At 39.6% G+C, this 22,317-nt stretch overlaps 2 protein-coding genes across 3 annotated transcripts in view; both read left to right on the plus strand.

Moving 5' to 3' along the window:
- Positions 1–22,317, plus strand: part of LOC122566251 (NAD(+) hydrolase sarm1) — a 137,072-nt gene that overhangs the window by 39,066 nt on the left and 75,689 nt on the right. The window lies entirely within an intron of this gene.
- Positions 18,331–22,015, plus strand: LOC122566257. The gene is made up of 5 exons (XM_043723270.1): positions 18,331–19,094; positions 19,606–19,913; positions 20,428–20,732; positions 20,962–21,207; positions 21,498–22,015. The coding sequence occupies exons 1-5, from the start codon at positions 18,658–18,660 to the stop codon at positions 21,789–21,791; spliced, it is 1,590 nt and encodes a 529-aa protein (XP_043579205.1). The 5' UTR covers positions 18,331–18,657; the 3' UTR covers positions 21,792–22,015.

The raw sequence follows: 22,317 nt of genomic DNA on the forward strand, positions 1-22,317 counted from the left end.
TCTTTTAATCCAACTTTTCTCTTTTTTCGTTTTATAGGTATAACGTAGAACGTAGTTTTATCTTGTTTTTATAAAAAAAAAAAGATAGCGATGTATACTATCGTTCATAAATACACAGACGCTTTCATCCTCGGTTGCCATTTAATCCTAAATTGACGAAATCCTAATTGACTCGAGATCAATCAATGAATTAAAGGGATTATTTTAGGATTGATTCGAGATGTAAAAGAATCTTAAAATTATTTCTCTGCGAAAAGTAGAAGTGTCATTCGCAATGATTCTCCTTTGTATACGTTTATCATTTATTAAACCGTTGTATTAGCGATCGACGACGTTGTATCGAGATAGAAGAATGACTTTCTCATCTGAATTATAATTCAAAAATTAAAGAGTGTGAAAATAAAAAGTTGATCAAATAACAGAGTGCGCTTTTACAAACTTTGACAATTACAAATGTATATCGCCTTGTAAAAGTTAATTTATTTGTGTCGTCGTGGTATTCCATCATACTCGGCTGTGATGGCTCCAAAGAATCAAATTATCACGGTAAAATATGTTTTACCAAGAATAAGCAAATGCTCGTATATGTTCGAACAGCGGTGCATTGCGTGCGAGCAGTTTGGTGAAATCGATATGTAAAGGCTTAATTAAAGTCTTTTGATAACCTAACCTCGATCGAAATCTCGTATCATCGCCATTAATCATCCACGCGTTCGTGACTTCCTTTCGTAATCTTCGAAATTAATTCCACCGATTCGGTATAAATTTCGACGCATCGAAAATTATTAAAAGGGACATCGATTCGATTTCACCTCGGCTTCTTTCTACCTTATTCCCTTTTTGCAGCACCGGTTATACGATCGTTCAAGTTACACGCCACGTCCTGGCGTTCGTTCCCCATTCGGTATGGAACGAATCAATGAATACGGGGAGCAACAATGGCAGCTCGAGTACGGTGTCTCGTGTTTGTCTCGCAATTAGAACGCGTTCTACGAACACGAAATTGATGGCTGGCCTCGATTTGACCGAACGTAAACTTGCTGAAATTGACTTCAACGTTGTTGTCATAATTCATGATCTCGTTCAATTGTCGCGCGTTGCGCAATCATTGTCATTAAAAAACTTTGTCAAACCTACTTTACGAATTCGATGAGAAAAACGTATTGTTGGATCTTCGTTAATCGACTTCAATGGGATCGAAGTTATCGTTGGAAAGTTTGATTAATCAAAGTCTCGCGGTAAAATAAATGGAAACATCGGATATTTATGGGCGATTTATTAATTCTATATAATTAATTTTATCACGAAATATTACGCTTGATCTCGTAGGAAATTGTAATTTCGGTGCTTCTTGTCGCGAAACCTTCGATTCGTACCGTCGACGATTAGAAAAACATACGTAGCTGAATTAAGACAAGTTTAAATGCTGATATTTTAGTTTTCTTCGCATCATAACATGGCGGTCGATCCTTTTCAGCGAGAAATTCGAAAGGAATTCCTTCTGGACGGCTGCTTTATGGCATTTAACACCATAAATAAATGACGTCGCGCGGTCGTCGAAGTAACAAGACGCGCCGCTATTAATAATAGTCCGATTCTCCCATCCAACGCGAAGATTTACGGAGGTGGCATGATTTATTTACCGAATATCTTGCTGCCACTTGCCCAAGAGCCTTCTTCCTCGGTTCTCTGCCTCTTTCCGCCGCATTTGTCGGATATCCTTTTGAACCACGCCACTGGGAGGGATTCGTTTGCGACTTTATCGATGCTTCTTACTACGTCCGTTTGCCCAGTTTGTGGAACATCGTCAATGTCTTCCTTCTAAGAACATCCTGTTTGGATAATCTGGATTATCTTAGTGGAGACAGTGCGTGGAATGTGCGACTTCTTCCTTCGTGGAAGTACGAGGTTTGTTGGACATCGAACGTAAATTAGGGTTGATGCTGGATCGAACATTTGGAATTGTTTGCAGAAGTTGGTTTTACAGGTTTGAATTCCACCTTGAAGCTTAACGAGAGGAATTTCAAGCAACGTCTTTTGATTTATGCACCTTTTATATTGTTCAGAGTTCAACGTTGCGTTAAAACAACGTTTCATTTCCACTCCCTTTTCGATCAACTGATACCATCGAAAATTTTCTATTTTAATATCGCGAATTTGATAAAGTTGGAGAAATCGATGTAATTCGTACACCAGGACGAATCATTTTTCATTTAAATCGTTGTTTCGTCGACCATTCGCGGAGAGACGCGATCGTGAGAAGGTACGTGAACGGGAGTCGTAAATTCCCGTTACGATTAGATAATCGACGCCACGAAATGATCGATCCCCTGATTTCTGTTACGACAATAGGGGTGGTTCAACTGAATTTACACTGAACTAACAGGTATAAAATAATGTTTATTCCAACAACTTTACATAGAAAAATAGTTACACTGATGCGTATGTATAAGTTAAGTAACTGACTGATTGAAGGTATGAGACTCGGTAATGACGTGTTGACTATCCTAACGGTGAAGAATAAGTGGAGATGTTGTGGTCGGAAGAAAGCTAGTGATGGGTGTGTCTAAAGACGCGAGAAAGCTGATTTGTTCATGACGATTTGGTTAGGAAAAGTGAGGGCAGTAGACTTGTTTCTGATTGGATACAAGAAGGACTAGGAAGGGTCTTGGCCACCCTCGATAAATAGTTGCTAGTGTAAAGAATCGCACGTGGGCAAAACGAACTTTCGGCATCTCTTTGCAATACAATAACCTTTCGGTAACGATTGAGTTTAGAGATATTTGTTCGGTCTGACGGATCTTCTAGAATTTCCTAAAGTTTATGGTCGGCTCCTAAGATTACTGAGGGCACGCGATGAGGACGCGCGGACACATGGTTGCCATCCGGCCAGCGGTGTGTGGCCTGATCTAGGTATTGTGTCGCCTGACCTAACAATCGTAGAAATGTTGTTGTTTCCCATCTTCTGTAAAATATCTACTATTCGAATGTGTACATTACTCGTCTTACATCCTGACGCATTGTTCTTGGCGAAAGAATACGTAAATTGGTTATACGTCGCTTAAATACTTGGTCCTTAATGAATTAACAAACCGGTAAACAACGATTGATCCAGGGCAAATAATTTTTGTAAATACATAATATCAAAGAAATGTGCTTTCCTTCCAAATTAAAAGAAAAACGATGAATGACAAATGGTACCATCAGTGCCGAAACTTGTCATAAAATTCTCTAACCTCGTGAAACTGCCTGTTGTATCAAGTCGACGATATTCGGCGGCTCGTTAAAACTCGGGCCTTCGTCCAGCACGGTCGGTCGCGCTTGTTTGTAACAATTAAGACACGTTCTCGCATAAATTATCGGCCGCTTCCGTCAGTCGAAACGGCGACGTTTACGACAGGAATGTTTATGCGCGATATAAAGCTTGTACCGTTGCTGTTCGTCCGTTTCGTTCCTTCCACCCTTTTGCAGTCCTCGTCGCCGTTGTAACGACCACCGCAACTCCCTCCATGGAAAATTACGTCTCTCGAATGACGAAAGAAAAAAGGAACCGCGCTGCACGAAAACGTCCCCGTGAGTTACGATTTTGCGTAAAAGCTCGATTCTTCTCGGTGCATCTCGATCTTGAGATTTTGTCTTGCTCGGTCGAAAGCTGAGTTTTGCGGATAAAACAGAGGTAAAAGATGTGGTCATGGTGTTTAAATGTGAGTGCTCTTTCGAACGTAATTTCTCGAGTCTACGGTCTTTTCAGCGGTACGAAGGAAAAAAGAGGAAAAAGATATTTATTCGAAGAAGTCGTATACTGCAGTCTCTCTCGTGTAACTTTTATAAAAATATTACAGCAAATCTTAAGATTCGAAGAATTCCATTTATTCCATTCAACCAATTCTTTCATCTTTTCGTGCTAACAAATTTCCTCGGTGCTATTTTCTATCGTTTGATCGACATTTCATCGATCCTTCGACCAACAGAAAATTATCACAACTCGAATCGTATAGCTGGTGAATCTACTCGTATTTGAAGATTGAAATTTATGTTGCGAGCTTGAACGCTCGTAAATCGAGTCTCAGTATCTTCCATAAACAATTATTACGCACAATGCACGGCGATACGCTATACACGGTGATATTATTGTCAAAAATGAGTGTTCAGGTTTTTTCCGCGGAAAGAACAGGAATCGTATGACGATAATTCGTATAATAACGTCGATGGAAATTACGAACGATGGAAATGATAGCTTCTCAGGTGTCGGAGAGAATCGCAAAACCTGATAGAAGGATTGTAGAGGATGTAGAGGATATAGAACCAATAGGTCGACGAGAAAATTGCATGGGCGTGGAAATCGTAAGTGACGGTTACTAATCTAATAATTGTTCATTAATTTGAAAAGTTATGCCAGGATAAACACTGCTTCCTTTTTTCTTCAACATCCAGTTGCTGATCTCCGAACGTGTTATTATATAGCGAGTAGTAAATTATTTATTAAGGTTTGTGGTACGACAAGTTCAACCGGCTGGTATATACTAGCTCGAGCGGATTACCATTGAAATGCTAATAAATTCGCCACGTTACTCCGCAGGCGCCACGCCTCGCACGCATTTGAAAAGGCTCGCGGTGATTCTATTCGATTCCTTCGTGGGAATTGGCAAGGAATCCTCTTTGTAACAATGCAATCAATCTCGATATTCGATTCCGATCCCGATGTATGCTAATTTCGAATTTCACAATTTTTTCTATTTTTCGCTGGCTGATCGTCATATCCTCGATAAATTCTGCGAATTTCCACGATCATCGAATGATAAACTGAATTCCGTTCGATTAGAGACCAACGCCAGATCTACAGATCTGTATCTACGAATATATTAGTACATTAAATACATTAAGAAACATGATACTTCTTTCTCGAAGGACGTTGCTTGCGTTCTATTCATTAAAAAAAAAGAAAGGAAAAAAAGGAGTATGGTTTGAGAATAATGAAAGGAAATGGAGGGACGCGTGTCAAGTCCAACGAGCGTGTCAGGGGCGTATCACGACTCACGTTGCGCCCTGACCTTACGCACACCTTGTCGCATCGACAGGCGTTAGAACAATCGTGGCACACGTTAAGACGCAATGATGCTTTCTGGTGGGTGTTGGTATGCGTCTCCTACGCTTCAACGGGAATTGATGTTTCCGACGATTACGCGTTTAAACACCACTCTTCCTCGCTGGAAGGCGGAAATCGTCGTGGTCACGTCGTGATCGCTGGATCGTATCGATCAACGAAATCAATTCCAAGGCGATCCGTTGACTTTGTCGTTACACGAATATCTTTTTTTTTTTTTTCCTGAATTTATACGTAATGCGTAGTATCGATCGTAATGCGACTATGTAGAATAGTGAGTTTCAGACGAAGTTTGTCGCAAGTAGATTGTGGATGTCGATACGACGATTCTTATTTTTATAGATATCGAGAGACACGATCGTTCAGATTTGCCAAGTTGCCTGGATTCCGAAGAATTTGATGTTAGATAACTTGATTAATGTTTTCAGATATACGCGTTTGACGCTTATAGAGAAATCCCATCTTTGAATACGTATGGTATGGTCAATGAATGAGGATAGAATAGGTGAAGACCTTGGAGTTTGGAACATGGAAGATGCGAATACCACGGTTACACAGTCCTTGGATTTCGATGCTGAAAATAATCGAGTAACGTATGTTTAGGCACGCAGAGTCTGGAAACTGTTTATACAGAAAATATAGATGATCAGGCTGGATCACAGAGTTCTATGGATAAATTTTGAGAAATGCGAGAAAAAGCCATTTATATACTGCGAGAATGGTTCATCAACATACGAAACGTCTGATCTTCTGTATTAATTTTCTAAACTATTTTCTTTTTTTCTTATTTTACAAACATTAGTATCTCTATTGTGGATCATTTCATTCATCGTTTTAAGCCTGAGAAGTTTCTCTTTCACGCGTGCGATTTCAATTCTTTTATTTAAATAGATATCGCGAGACATAATTTCATTAAGCTCGGACATATTGTGTGTCATAATCTGATTAAATAACAAACGAGTGTTCTTTTTTTTTTCGACGATTCATTCTGTGTTTAAATAATATGGAAAATTTCTTGTGACTATTCGTAACGCGTTGTAAATCTAAGTCGTTCCAAAAATAAAGATCAAACGATACTTTTCCTTGCATTTTAAAATGTCGAAACGAGGAAATGCAAGGGAAACGTTCGAAACGAATTCGAGGCAAACGGTGGTGTTCGTAAAATTAAAATTAGCATAAGTTATGGGAAGGCGAATTCCCCGTGACAGGTTAGAACGAAGTTAACGCGACCCACGCGACCACGATATTTATAAAGCCTGGAAGTATCCGATTAACGGAGAGATTTAAGGTATCACGGTTGCATCGGGTCGTTCGTCTCGATCGAATATTCATGAGCACGAAATATAGCGCGAGGATGACAAATAGGCGACTAATTTCACGCTGCATACCAAAAAACCCACACGGACGTACCTATCTCGTTGAACGTTTTCACGGTTCGTACCAGCCTTGCACTCCGATCTCCATGAAAAATGTTTCGAATCGAATCGATAGCCGTAACTAGATGACACCGTATAGATGGAAAGTGATCGAGCCTGTAATTTCTTAAAAATTTCTTTTATACAAACTTTCCAAGAAACTCTCGCTCCTTAGTCCTTAGCATCGGTAAATATTGTGTTAGTTTTTTACATTTCCTTCCTACTTCGAACTTGATTATACCTATTTGTGGCAAACACAAACATAACCGCACCTAGACGAAGTCTAAACATACTAACAAAATATTGCGACAATATTCTCAAGAAGTTTTCCTCGTAGTCTTTCTTCAAACGCAATCATACCTAACGTAATTCTCCTCTCATGTGGAATATATCTATACGTACATTTTTAAACGTAACGACGTCTAATTCGTACCAATTCCTAACTGTACCTGATCTTTAGCTATGCTGGGAAATATTATGAATAATATTCGCAAGAAATTTCTACGATTTTCCTTTCAAATTGTACCACCTAATTGTATTCCAAACCTAACCACACTCATTTCCAAACTTAACCATATTCGATTATAATCGATTTGAAACCCAAACAATATAATTACCTGAACGAATGAATCATCGATGGTTTCGACAAACATTTATCACTTTAAGTTTCGAACTATTGAAACATCTTGAGACGGTTAACAACGAACGATCGTAGCTTACTTTCACTCGTCGTATCCCGTTTTGCGTTCCTTTATCATGACAGCTTTCCCATTAAGTATCACTCACGATGAACAAAGGCCATAAATATTCTCGTATCGTGATAGATAATCAATTTCTGTAAGATCCTGGGCAAGAATCGGAGGAAACGTACGTATGAATCGAGTATTCATTGAATAATTTTTAATCGTACGACACGTTCTATTTCATAAGCGATTTACATGATTCGTATATCGGCGGTCTGCTAGGAAGAAACGATTCGATGAAGACACGGGGTTAAGAATAATTAATTTCAGTCGCTAGGAACGTCTAGACTGGATGACAAATTACTTCCGGATCCCATTACTAGCCTCGTAGCGTAGTTAGTACCGCGTAAGAATAATTCGTGATCTCAGGCGAGATTAATCACGGAAAGGACGATGAAACGACAACAATAGGGAACAAGAGAACGAACGTTCCTATGAACCTCTCTAAAAATAACGCCTCTTCCCTGATCATTCATCTTTCGCGCGTTTCGATCGGTTCGATCGCGCGGTTTTTCATAAATTCGTGAAAAATGTTTATTTTCAATTTCAGGAAGTTTCTGGTACTCGTCCGTGACGTTCCTGGCACTCGTTCAGAGGCTCGTCACTTGCTTTCTAAAAAATATTTCAGCGTACCGTTGAATCGTTTGGGAAGATCGCAAGAGGAAGAAAAATTTAAACGCGATATATCTTCGCGGCATTAATATGGAATTCATAGAATTAATATTTTATTGAATCGCGTATCATTCGTTTCCTTCGATGATTTCTTGTCAAATATTTAGATATGAAAGTTCTTGTTGGTACGTGGATTGCCAGACGCGTTACGAATCTTTCATACAACTAAATGAAGCTATAGAAAACATCTTTTATTATCTTTCTTCGCACAAAAATAAATTCACCGGGAGATTCTTTTCCTCGTGAAACAAAGAGGCAAGGCTACTCGTGTTTTTCCTGCAAGCGTTTCCTGATTCTTGGTTGCCGGAGGAACTCGAAACAGTAGTTTATCACGGAGGTAGTGCACGTACATATGTAGGTGCCTGCTCAAAGCAGCTGATTCGTATCCATCATCCTTTTGTCTAGAGGCAGCCGAACCCCCACGACGATTTAACTTACGAATTAATCAACCGTTGGTGGAACGAAGTTTCGTACCACGGCGTCACTCATTATTCTTCTTACGCGGCCAGATAAATGACGGCAGTTAATTACGAACACGTAGAACCCCGTGGCAAACTGCGACCCACCCGGACAACTGGAGAACTTGGTGTAATTTCATTTTACCAACGAGTCGACCAACGATCTCCGATGTCTTCTCTCTATACGTATGATGATTTACCTAAAATTGATAAAAAAACAAAAATATCTCCTATATTGATACGTAACAATTTTCGTTTCTTATCGACAAACGTCACGGCAAACATTGTTGACGAATCTCTATAATTCAGTCTGTGTGCAAGTGACAACTCACGCTAAGAGTTTCATTTCGTTAAACCTTCCAACTTAAGCACGCAAAATAAAATAATGCTATATAAGGCCATATTAAAACCTGTTTCGACCTATGGAATCCAACTGTGGGGAACAGCAAATAATTCCAATATAGAAATTCTTCAACAATTCCAATCGAAAACACCTTGGTATGTTATCAACGAAGCAATACATCGCGAGATACCTCAAGATACCCACAGTCAAAGAAGAAATATCCAAATTCGGTAATAGATATAACATAAGAGTTAACAACCACCAAAACTCACTAGTTACTCAATTATTTGACACATCGGATCAGATCCGCAGGCTAAACAGACATTACCCTTTAGATTTAACCACTAGATTCAACTAGAATCAAACACACGATAAACATTTATTAAACACGACATAGTACCAGGCCAGAAAAATTTGCTTATAATTCTCAATGAGAATTGATCGTAAAATTCATCCAAATAAAAAAAAATTTTCATTAAGTTTATACATATTGCGTTGGCGACTAGGTGATTGCGGATTTTGTCAATACCATCTAATGACAAAATCCGTACGTATAGAAATTCTAAGAACTTAAAACTTTAAGAAAATCCAATACGAATAATGCGATAGAATAAAATACAATGGAATTTCTTCCTCCCTAAATGGATTAATATTTTTAATCGATCTTTTGCATCGCAGTATGATACATGAATCGGTAGGATCAGTTTCTGGATAAAGTTAACGTTACCCTTAACAAGTACGATGCTCTGATATTTCCTTCCTGATTTTGTAATATCTTCTCACAGCCGGAATTAGTCATTATGCGCCTGTTGCTCTTTTCCGGAAATCGCGGAAGGAAGTAAAATGGGTAACTGGGTCGACAGAATGAACCACAACGATTCTTCAAAATCTGTCGGGCCATTCGTTATCTCGGGAGAGTAAGCCCAACGACCACGCTTACCAGGATAATTACCGAGTCGAGCGTGGCTGGGTCTCAGTTGACCGATTAAAAATCGCGATCCGCTTGTCTCGCTTATCTCCTCCCCTTTTGTAACGAACAACCGACGGCGGCGTCGCGTCGGTCAGGCGGTGCGCGTGGGTTCCGCGATCCCGACGGTGATTCAGGTTAATTATGATTGCGCGAGGAAAACGCCACGACGGAGAAAGAAAACTCACGAAGGTCGGGCACGATTTTCCACGAGCTTTTCCGATTCTCATACGTATACATAGCGTTTCTTTCCTCTGCTTGGAGAAACGAAGTCAAGGTTCGATACGATGATGCTTCGTGTTGATAAGATTAATATCTTATGAATATTTTGTTTATGATCGTCATTATTCCTCTGATATTGGTTGACTGAAGCACGAGACTCGTACTAAAGGAATCAAAATATACAAATATACAATAAATATTGCAACGAAAAAAGAAACCTTTGCTTGCATAGTCGATAAAAACGAACTGTTGGAAATCCATAAAATTTCTATAGAAAATTACGCATTAATCATTTTGTCCGTTTCGATGTCAACGCTACAATTATTCTTGAATGTACATATAGCTGAATAATACGTTCATAGGTACGTATGCAATGTGAGACTGAAAATCTCTAAATACAAATTGCGTGTAATATTTCAATATTTTGCTGGAGGCACATCGTTCTGACAATAGATAACAACTACTTAAAAACAGCTACTAGAAAAAGGCGTAGACATAATGCTGTATTTTACGTTTGCTAATCCATAGCTAATATTATAGATTTAATTATAGATAGAATTATAGATTAAATAATCTTACGTACATACTACAGATCATATAATCTAACAAGGTGGAGGAATTTGAGTGTTTTTGAACTTATTTGCCAAGATACATTTTCACGCGAATCACACCTTCGACTATCTTGGTATTAGTCATAACTGTCACAGAAAAATGAAAGAATTTTAATGAATTACCGCGACAACATTTAATCAATGTAATGAGATAATTACGAATTCTGATACTGACAGGTGATTTTCTTTTGACACTTAACAAGGTTCTGATACTCACTCGAGCCTTCATACTCTGGTGAACGAGGCGCATTAATAATCGTGCTACGACGTCGGCTCTCGTCCGTGGGGAGGGTCTAATCGAAAGCGCGCGTATGACTCACAACTCGCGATTGTCGTGCGATGCACGCTTGACACGATTTGCTGGACTTACTTGGAGGAACGAGGAAAGTCCCAGCTTCGTTACTTGGAATCCCCCCGATTGACCGTCTGCGGACGTGTCATGGAGAAATTGTACGAATTTTGTTGACAGAAAGAGAGAGAGAGAGAGAGAGAGAGAGAGAGGGGCAAGCTACAAATGAATATCGTCGCAATTGGAATTTTCGGCACGTTCCGGCAGAAATTGCTGACCATGCCGAATATGGCATTTAATGCCAGAATTATTGCCGATTAAAAAGAGGAAATCGAAGGAGCAGAAACAGTCTATTCGCATGTTTTGGAAAAGTCATAGAAAATCTAAAAAAGATCTAAGAAGATCTAAAAAAGTTTCTATAAAAAGATAGAAGCCAGTAATTTTTAGCAATAACAGGAGGATACGTACGATTCTTCGCCTTAAGTGTATGCTGGCATTTTTCTTGGATTATGTTCGAGGTTTTTTTAATCGTTAAAACGATAACGAGATTGGAACATAAAACTACGGCAGAGTTGTAAAAGTAAAACGAAAACTACGTTAGTCGATGATCGCATTAACCTTTAGAAAACCAGGTGCAATTTCGGAAAGGTTTGAAAATTTTCCACGGAGCAATAAAATTGGCTACGTTGCCGATTTCACAGGTGTTTTTAACAGGTCCGCTTTCGTAGTTCTCAGAATCGAGCTCGTTCCACTTACGGCATCGCTGGCAAGGATCGCTGCGACGATGTTTTATTTAGCGTTTAAATATTTTACAACCGCGTTAAAAGCGCGCAAGTATGGCGACTCTGTCACTAGCGTGGAAGATGGACAGAACTGGGTGCCTGTGGCAAGAGACAAAATTTATGGAACTGGCTGGATCAAAAGACGTCGCGTGTCTGTCCACCGTTGGCATCTGACGTGTTTTGCTCTCGACTTGTCTCTTTCCACGCGAATGATCACGAGTTTGTCAGATTAAATGGGTTAAAGATCAAAACCAAACTCCTGGATATCTTTATCGAGCAGCGTTGAGTCGCGAGATTGAAAAATTTGGAGCACAAGATTCCGTGAATGAAGTTTCGTAAACCCGTAACTGGGACAAAATGTGCGTTACAAAAGATCGATTGTTCGTTAAAAGAACGCTGTTTAAACAAAGTTAAGATAGAACAGTGTTAGAATGCTGAGAATTTGGTAATCTTTGACTTTACCTTGAAGCTCTTCTTAAAGCGTAAAGATTTATTCCCTGTTGATACGAAAGCAAAATTGAAACGAAATGTTTGTTGTACGATTTGTATCAAATCTATCTATGTCCATTGATTTTCATTTTTAATCAAAAAGTTCGTTGGAAGAAGAATCCGGAGAAATACATTTATCATACCTTCGTCAGATATAACATCAAATATTATTTATTTCGACACGTATTAAGAAATAGAAAAGACAACCTACGCAGAAGCTGGAATTATAAATTGTCGAATTCTTAAATATCGAAGAACGTTGCTCGGTTAACTTGATAATATAAATCGTTGAAATGCAAAATATTAAGCGACGTTGTTCATTTCTTGCCAACCGTTTAACCGAAATAACACCTCCAAATAAAAAAAAAAAAACACAGGACGAAGTGTTCCAATCTTCCAACAACTAAACTTTCACGAAACAAGTAAACGGACTAAGAAAAGTTAAAGTTCCTCGAACTTTAGAAACGACTGACAACGTATTTCGAGGAAGCGGACGATATCCAGGTGAACGACGTTTCTCAGAGTCGCCTGAATTTCTTTCCATCGTTCCAGAATAGGTTCGACGGCGATCGTTTTCCAGAAACTCGTCATCGCGAAGATAAATGTACAGACAAGTAGCTGCACCTTCCCAGCGCGCCGCCGTGAAATAACGACATTAATAATGAATCACGCGGCAATTTTGCTTAAGTTTTACGATGGTGAACGCGTCGAGCCTAGTGGGCGGCTGTCGAAGGTCTGCCAGGCTATCTCGCCGCGTCGCGGGATCGATCCGCGACCATTTTTTCCGTCGCCAGCGGAATTAATGTATCTGCACCGCTTCCAGGAACGTGACACTAATTGCAAAGGACGACTGGAAGAATGGTGACACGCGTATATCTCTATGGAGAATTGTAACACACGCAATTTATTCACTTTGTTTCTTGCTTGTTAAAGACGAACGTTTGAACGATGATTTCGTATGATTTATTCGAGCAGAAAGCCCTTCTAACCTACTACGTATTGGTGATGAATTCTATGAATGGATTCTATGGCTGCATTCCATCAATGATTAGCGAAATGAAAAATTACCTTCGATTCAATCTACTTTTCTAGATGGACGACTATTCCGTGAACAAAAATCATAAGCAGCAAGAAATATCAGCAGCGATCTCCTGTCGTACGTGGATCTTCTATGTAGTCGTTCAGAATAGATGCAGGTCTACTGTGCTTACTCTGGAGCAGCATCGTGGTAAGGAAAATAGGAGAGGAAAATGAGCCTGTAGAATGGAATGTACCAACAGAAAGTCACCAAACTCACGCTTGTTCGCAATTATCTATGCAGATCCACCCTTACTCTAATAAACCCAGTAAACTCTTAGATCATACATTCTAAGACGAATTCGTTCAATTAAGCGCTGCTCAAGATTTTGGCCGAGAAAATGAAATTTATATGCGCCCTGTCGATGATCGATAATCAAAGTAATTGTTTTCGATAATTGCAAAAACAGAATGCTGATTCTATAATAAGTTAAACGAGCGGTAAAACTGAAAAACGACCTATCCGTTAGTCAGCCCCGATCTTAACGCGATCTCTATCCTACGAATGTCCATGAAACTGGCAAAACCAACCTTACAATCTCTCGGAATCCTTGCACCATCAAATGCTTAGCACCTAACCGCATAGACCATTGTCCAACCGTAAGCTACATGCAACATTTTATGAACATGGGAACACGGCTGAGAAAAGGGAAGGCAGAAGAGGTCAAGAGCCAGTGTTACGCAAGAAAATGCGCTTTCGCGAGCGGCGATAAGCGTTACTTTAGCGGCGGGTATCCTTTTGTCCGTCCTGCGCCGCGGTTTCTCGGCCGTCTTAATGACCGATGCAAATACACGTCGTTAGGCCTCGTTGGGCTCGTTTCGCTACTATTTGTCTTTATAGCTGCGGCATCGGTGCTCTTGCGTCCCCTTTGCATACGCTATCGCGACGAGGACCGAGCGGCCAGCGTCGAGTGATTTCTTTTCTCGCGCGGGTTTGATGGGTTTTCCCGCGCCTCTAGATGAACCTCTTACGGAATGGTTACTTTAGAGAACCTCGTTTACGATGATGATGATGATGATGATGACGATGACGACGACGACGACGACGAGGACTACGATGGTGGTGGTGGTGGTGATTGTGCTGGTTTAATGGCGATCTTATTGTTTGTTTAGAGGAGATGGTGGAAATACGTATGATGAAGCGTGTAAATTGGTTTTTAAAAAGGCTATAAAGGAATTTATCGTAGATTGCAAATGATGGAATAATTGTACGTTGCGCGAGGCACTGTGTGTGATTTATAGGAACTTAAATTCATGTTTATTTCAATTTCAAGCGAAGCCAAGAATTTTTACGAATTTTTGTTATTTCCGCCTTGCTAGCGAAGGTCACAGTTGGCGCCAGAAATCAGTCGGGCTCTCAACATGGTTATTTAAATCGACTGACCACTCGGAATCACCTTGCGATCGCATAATCGAATTCGTTCAACAAACGTCAACGCAGAATACCAGATATAAATACCGATCGTTTGATCGAATATTTTCTGTATTTAATATCCTATATACTTGATGTATTCCACATGCTTTTACGAAGTATCGCGAAGAAAGCACGCGTAGAAGAAACGAGGAGAAGCGCAGCCTTAAATGTCCCAAAATTTCCACCGATATAAATCTATCAAATTTCTCTGAAAAATTGCAAATTGCTGGTTTCCACCGCCGTTGGTAATCCCGGAATTAATTCTCTAGCATCCGACGATCCGTCTTCCTTTCGCTACTTTCATGAAGATGGACTTGGCGGCACGGTGCGGCGTTCCCAATTGCAACAGGATGAAGGTGCGCAACCTTTGATGGCTGACGATTGAAACAAAGCGAAGCAATACCGAAGTTCTTCGTTTCAATTCAAAGGGTTAACGAGGGCCGTATACGCGAGCTAATTAGGATGTCGCCTAGACCGTTTATTTTCGTCGGGACCAGGACGTGTCAGAGCCGAAAGGGCAGTTCGAAATGTCGCGACAACGACGCTTTTAATCGTCTTGCCTCATCGAGGGTAACGACGACTGAAACGAACCCAGTCTGTCATGGTTTCTTCATTGGCGTTTATATGCGCCAGCGAATTTAATGTTCCACGCGAGGAAATTCTCTGATTCAGTACTTTTGTCACTGTTACAGTCATGGGTCTTGATACATTGACGTAACGGAGGCGAAGAGGTCTACTGGTATACGTCTTAAGCAGCGTAACTACGAGTTGAGTGTAGAATTTTGATTAGTTTGTTGGAGTTTCACTTGCGACGGTTTACGTATTGATAGAAAATTTGATTTGTAAACATTTCAGAGTTTCTTTCATTTGGAGCTACATATGTATTCCTTTATGATCCCTGGGATTAATTCGGAAGTAAACGATTGAAGCAACTGTTCTTCGAGTCATTTTGCTCAAGCTCGAAGAAATTTCTCGAATCTTTTTGTCAAATTATTTTCTTTGGAAATTTGTTTCGAGTCGAAGATCCCGTAAAAACATTCTCTGGAATCTTGTTGATAAATTTCGAAATCAACCCTTTAAGAGTTCTACGACAAAACGCTCAGTCGATGTTCTTCGTTTCTGTCGTCCAGTATTTGTCACTATATCGTTCTTAAAATATATTAAAAAATTAATTTTCTCTTTTATAATTTCTCTTTACCCCTGCATCAGATATCTCCACGTTGAAGTAGATATTCCATACTGTTCACCTCTGATCTCCTATCGTTGCAATGATTCGAGTCGAATTCTTAAATTGCAAAGAAATAACGCAACTGTCAGGACATCTAAGAATGATTTTCCAATCTAAAGACAAATCTAAGTGGAATTATCAATAAAGGTGATCTAAGACTTTTAAGTCGTGCTATTACAAAGTATTATATTTAGGTTTGTGTGTACGTTTGAAAAGCAACGAACGAAGGATGATTCAATTGAAAAGAATTATTCATTTCGTATCTAGAAACGTTGTTGTGTTTTCTCGAACTCGGACCGCGAATTGGACGACGTTATTCGCGGAACATCGGACCGGATGGAGCGTATCGCAACTGCAATTACGCAATTTTCTTCCGCGGACGAGTCGCGAGATAAGTGCGACCAAAGCGGCTTCGATGTCGCGTGAAACTGAAGGAATTAACCGCGGTTAGTTGTATCTTCTTTGTTTTCGTAACTCTATGCTTGTTTTCTGATCGTTATATAATTTCGTGTTATTTTCTGTGTCCGTTATTAAATGCAAATATCGAAGAACGATTATAGATATGACATTTTTATAAACGCGTCTGTAGTACGATGTAGCTTTCAGTTAAAAAATAATTTCCAATGGTACTTGCGAATTTTGTAACAAGTTAACAAATATTCTTCTTAGAAACTGTATTTTCTAGAAATGGAAGTATTCTTTCTTCGATCTTATTTCAACTGTACATCTTCTATCGTAAATTATTATAAATTACTATAGATTTCTATGACAGATACAGGGTACAGGATAGAATTATTATTACTAGAATAAAAATGATTTTAATGTTTCGAAGTATTTGTTTTTCTCCTTATGAAAACAGGAAGCTTTCTTCCTTTCTGTGTTCGATATTTCGTAATGGCAGTGCCCCTCGAATTTCGCCTCGATCAAATGAACTCGTTTGAACTCACAAAGTTTTCACACCGTGGCAAATTCCAGGCGCTTTCGACTACTCAGCAAACAGGTCGAAAACTCCATCAATCAGGTGAAAATCCTCTTGTCGTATAATTTCTATTTTTACTAATATTCGATAGTTTCTGATATGTTCCTCGGATGTGTCTGGAGTTTTATATAGGAATACGATCGATTTATGAGCACGTGCACTGTCTTGATATATTTTTTGACATTTTAATTTTCGTTAGCTATAGAATAATTGCAGTTGGTGTGTGCGTGTATCGATGTAATGAATGCAGCGTTAATTATTCATTCGATTAAATGGAAATCGATAGATGATTCATATTCAACTGCGCATACAATGCCTTCGCATACTTCATTATTATGCGTAGCTATGTCAGATCCACAGTTATAAAATACAAAAAACTTGATTAATAGAACAGCTAAATATATCGATCGAAATCACGAACAAAACAAATTCGCATAGCTTTCATTACGCAATTTTTCTAGTAATCGCATGTTCATATGGCAATAGTGATTTATCCGTTGTAATATATCCATCGCAAACTATTGAAATATTACACGTAATTTATAACTTTTAAAATCCTTCGTTCCAAAGAACGGAAATGAAATTCTGGATTTTAGTTAAATTTGTTAGAAAATCTAGACGACGAGTATGACTCGACGTTCCAAGTCACGCAACGCGTCAATCTTCGTTAAAATTCAACATTTCAATTCGACTCGTCCAAGCAACAAAACGGAGAAACGTAGGAGAAACAGAAATAGCCAAACTCTTGAAATGAGCAAACGCAAATCCTCTCTTCTAAACGTCCTATTTAGAGCATTTTAGTAGTTCGCTGAAAAACCGGCTAAAATTGCAACAAACTCGCCGGTCTTCTCTCTCGGAGTTTTTCCACGCGTCTCAAACGTCACTCGTTTCGCGCAAGGCAGCACAAATTACTGGCAGAACAAAAACAAGACGTGTCAGTCACATAACGTAGCTGCTGATGTAGGATCGCGAACGTACTAATTATCGTGGCTAGACCGCGAATTAGGGGCGTAAGACTAAACGAGAGGATGGTCGCTGCGACGACAAGTGAAGATCGTCGTCGAGACGCGTTATCGTCGGCCTCGATCTCTTCGCGCTTCTCTCCTTACGTCCGCAGGATGCGAGATTCACGTCGTTAAACACGCGTAGTTCCTTCATCGTTCACATCCGTCGTTGACGATGGAAATGTCAGTAGACATAAATCACGTGGCCACGATTAATCCAGACCTTCGTCTCCAATCAATCGTCTGGTTTATACGAGAAAACGAATGGTTTTCTTGATGTAGGCGACGATTACAAGCTTCTGGCATAATTAAACGCGATTAATCGTGGGAATGCTGGAGAATTGTTGCAGTGAAGTGTAATTCAACTCTGTAATTCGTATATACGTATTACGTATGGTAAAATGCAATTTGCGAACGCGTAACAGTCTCGCTCTAGCTGTTAATGCCTGAAATTATCGCTCTATCGTGTCTCCGAAAGTTTTACTTCGAATATATTGCCGTTTGACGTGACCAATAAAGAGACTTGCTTAATGACCGTGAAACCAAACTAGACGAGAGCTGTACACGCGATTTGATTGAAATATCTTTATAAACTCGTACGATCTAATATGTACGTGCAGCTAGAGATTGAAAGTAGCTGCAAATAATTGTAGACGTTAACCTACGTTACTCCGACCTGTCAAGCCTAATTACAAACGATGCTAAACACCTCATTAACCTACACGATACTAACCTGTCGATCGAAACTTGCTACGAACTGACAGCTAAATTCGTTGGAACAGCATTTACGCGGTTCGAACTATCGACGCTCGATACAAATTGCCGCCACGTAAATCTACCAAGAATACCGTATTTGTAAAATGGCGAGAAGAAAAGAGCAAACTCAGCTGCAGGTCGAAGTGGAAACCGAGGATGATTGGCAACAGCTGTTAAGTCGAAAGGGTTTGATTCTCGCCGACGTTTACTCCGAATGGTGCGGCCCATGTATCGCCATGGTGAGCACCCTGCGAAGTGTAAAATTAGAGATAGGAGGTGACACGATCAACTACGCGATCGTGAAGAACGATTACATCGGCGATCTCGAACGATTTCGCGGCAGAAGCGAGCCAGTCTGGATGTTTCTTCAAAACGGCAAGATGGTGAACCTTGTGTTCGGTGCTAATTGCCCACAGCTTAGAAAGCTGCTTGTAACGGAGATCAAAAGGGTGCAGAACGAGGAGGAACCGGAAATGGTGCTGGATGTTAGCACTAGGACACCCGAGGAAGAGGTTAAATGGCAAGAGAAGGAAGCCATCAGGTATTATCGTCAACCATCGAATAATATTTTCGAAATTTTCGACATAACTTTTTAACAATTATACCTGCAAGGTTTGAGCATTTTTTTTATTCGAAATGAGAACAATAGACAAGTAAGCGGGAGGAATAATTGTTTCAGCGTGGGTAAGAAAAAAGCGTATCCGAAAGTAATGATATGAGAACTAAAAATGAATTTTATTTATCAGTTCAATAAATATCAAATGGAATGCACCTACGTTTGTACATCGTAATATGTAATATTGTCATTCTGACGTAGAAATTGCGCGTGTCGTAGAAGCATATTATTATCTTCCAGATAAAATCGAGTAACAAATTCCTATATCTTTGTCGGAGACAAAATATCAGATCGAATAACGCTAATCGTCGATTAACAAACGAAACGTAATTTTCATCCGAATAAAAGCTTATTTCCATAGCGATCAGTTTTGCTACGAGTACGGTTAGTGGATAATGGTTAGCGGCTCATTGCAAAATTATCCGTTGCAAACAAGAAAAGCGATAGAGGATCAACAACGTGCCAAGAAAGAAGCTGAGGAAAGAGAGATGTACGAGACGTTCCTGGCACAGATGATATTCGAATTGAGCGAGGTCACCGCTCTGGTTTTCTATCCGTGGGTTTTCAAGGAAGAGGGTCGACACAGGGACAAGTACCAGTGCCCTCCGTACCTCGAACTAATCAACACGCTGTTCAGACAAAATTTCGACGTGCTCGAGGAGCTTCGTGTGCAATTGAACGAGGAAACGATCGAGAAGATGTTCGTCGAGAGTAACGTAGAGATTACGAAAGAACTGGTAGCAGGTGACTTTTTAAATTCTTCGATATCCCCTTCAAAACTTTCACTTTTTATTACCTTCGCATTTACCCAAATTGATTATACACAGTTGTCTTTATGTATTAATGTTTTATACGGGAGCTCTGTCGTTACATTTTGGTTTCGTATTTTATCGAATTTTACTAATTATTCATCGATAGTTTAATAGTATCGGTATGAATTTTTTAAGACCTTGTGGAAAAAGAGTTTATAAATACGTAGGTTCTTTTTCGCTAAATCCTCCTGAACGCAACATGTCTACAACTTTTCGCTTAAAATTTCGTCTCGACATCTTCGAGTGTACGGTTTGTTTAGCGGAATACGCGGAACATTGGCTGCGAGGAAGTGTTTAAAAATAGAATCGCAAACTTCGAAATAAGAAGAAAGGGGAGAAACGAAAAATCATTGATCTACTTTGGTCTTCGTCGCAAGGCTTTACAGGTGGCATCGCTTTAACTACAATTAATTTTATACCGTGATTGTTCGATTATTCTATGTCAGGATTAATGGACGGTAGAACGATAGCGATGAGATTGAAAGGTAGACGTCCTCATCCTGATTGGCCTGTACCCTATCCCTTCGAATGTCCTAAAGGGACTAAAAGGTGTCCGACGCGAGCGATCAACGATGTCGAGGATTATCTGATACATTTGTTAACCAGCACGACTCCACTGATACACCCTAACGCTGCTCCTTTCTCCTTAAATGAGTCTTACATGGAGAGGTACGTGTACGTTCATGAACCCGATCCCGAGGATGAGGAGGATTTTCCTCGCACCGATCCCGCGGTTTGGGTGCCTCCTCAGGTATTTTTAAATTTAGAATACACGAATAGGAATTAATCACTCACTTTATATATAATTTTTGTTTCAAACCTTTCACCTCTCGACTCTTCTTTATGACTGTTTATTAGTTACTTAAAGTATTATTAATTACATTGACTACAAAGTTTCTCGGTTTCCTTCGAGGATTATTTATTCGAGGCGAAGTAATACGCATTTTTCAACAGTTCTCATTACTCTCGTAATTCTATAGGCCAGGAGCAAGGTACACGTGTACACGACCCTCTTCTCCAATTACATGGAACTAGTGCACCCTTACGAAGAGCCCGTACCACCGGCTCCCTTCTGCGCCGTCAAGTTTTACTATTCAAAGTTCGCGGTCGTCCGTGAAACATGCGCATTGTACCCCGACGCGATCGAATATTTTGGCGCGTTCGAGTTCGATAATCCACCGATAGCCAGGCGAATAGCGTCCAGCCCCGAAGATTTCGAAAGAAAGGTTACTTAACTCTCAATCGATATCGTTAGGTCGTTGGTAACTCAACAGTTTGGGTAAAGTTAAGCTTCCAATTTTTTATATTATATTAAATTATGTTTTATTTTCGATTGTTTCTAAAATTAATATCGATATATAAGTAGTATAACTTGGAATATAATTCGAATCGGTTGCTCGCGATCTTGACCAGTGCCAGTTGAAGATCAAATCTTCTTTTCTCTTTTCTTGCTATACGTACGACGACCGTATAAAATATTGGAAGATTAAATATTAAACGAAGAACATTGACACAGGCAAAATATCAAACTGGTAACGAGATATTCGTGATAATCCTCCGGAGGATCAGCGACGATGCTTTTTTGTCATTCGCGAGCATCGAGCCGTATTTCGTCACTGAAGACGATGAAAAGGCGCAAGCGATGATAGACGAGTACTTCCCCGAGGGTGCTGAAGATGTTATTCTCGAGATGTTCGAAGAAGAAGAGGAGGAAGAGGAGGAAGAGGAGGAGTATTACGGAGAAGAGGCAATCGAAGATGAAAACGAGGAGAACAAAGAAGAAGAATTTGCGATCTACACTTTCTTATGAAATCGTATTCTTCAACTTTCATTCTATTTTTATTCCTCCACGAATGACGTGAAACTTTGATCGACAAACAATGAATTGTTCTATTACGTGATGAACTTTGATATGGAATGAATTGTCTTTTGATCGAAGAAAATGTTTTGAAAATAATTACAGTTGGCAGTAGACTACTAATTGCGAAAATACGATAAGTTATTTATCTTGTTGATCGAACGCCATGACTTTTAAAGTTCGTTAGAGCGATAATCGCCTATGGAAAAAATAAAAAATGATTCGTTTGTCAACAGACGTTCTATTTATTCGCAGTAATTTTTACACATATGTTGCGTTATATTTATCTATATAGGGACGTTCTACAACATTCGAAGATTAACTCGATACAAAAGGAGTAATACTTTTCGAAATATTTTCTTAAATATATATATATCCCTTACCTCGTAAAACTGCAAGTGTTTTTAAACGCTTATCGTAGAGTTTCCATCGTGTTTCGAATAATTCAAATAGCGGAGGCCTGTTTTTTCGCCGACCA

Source organism: Bombus pyrosoma, linkage group LG3, assembly GCF_014825855.1.
Source record: "Bombus pyrosoma isolate SC7728 linkage group LG3, ASM1482585v1, whole genome shotgun sequence".
NCBI lineage: Eukaryota > Metazoa > Arthropoda > Insecta > Hymenoptera > Apidae > Bombus > Bombus pyrosoma.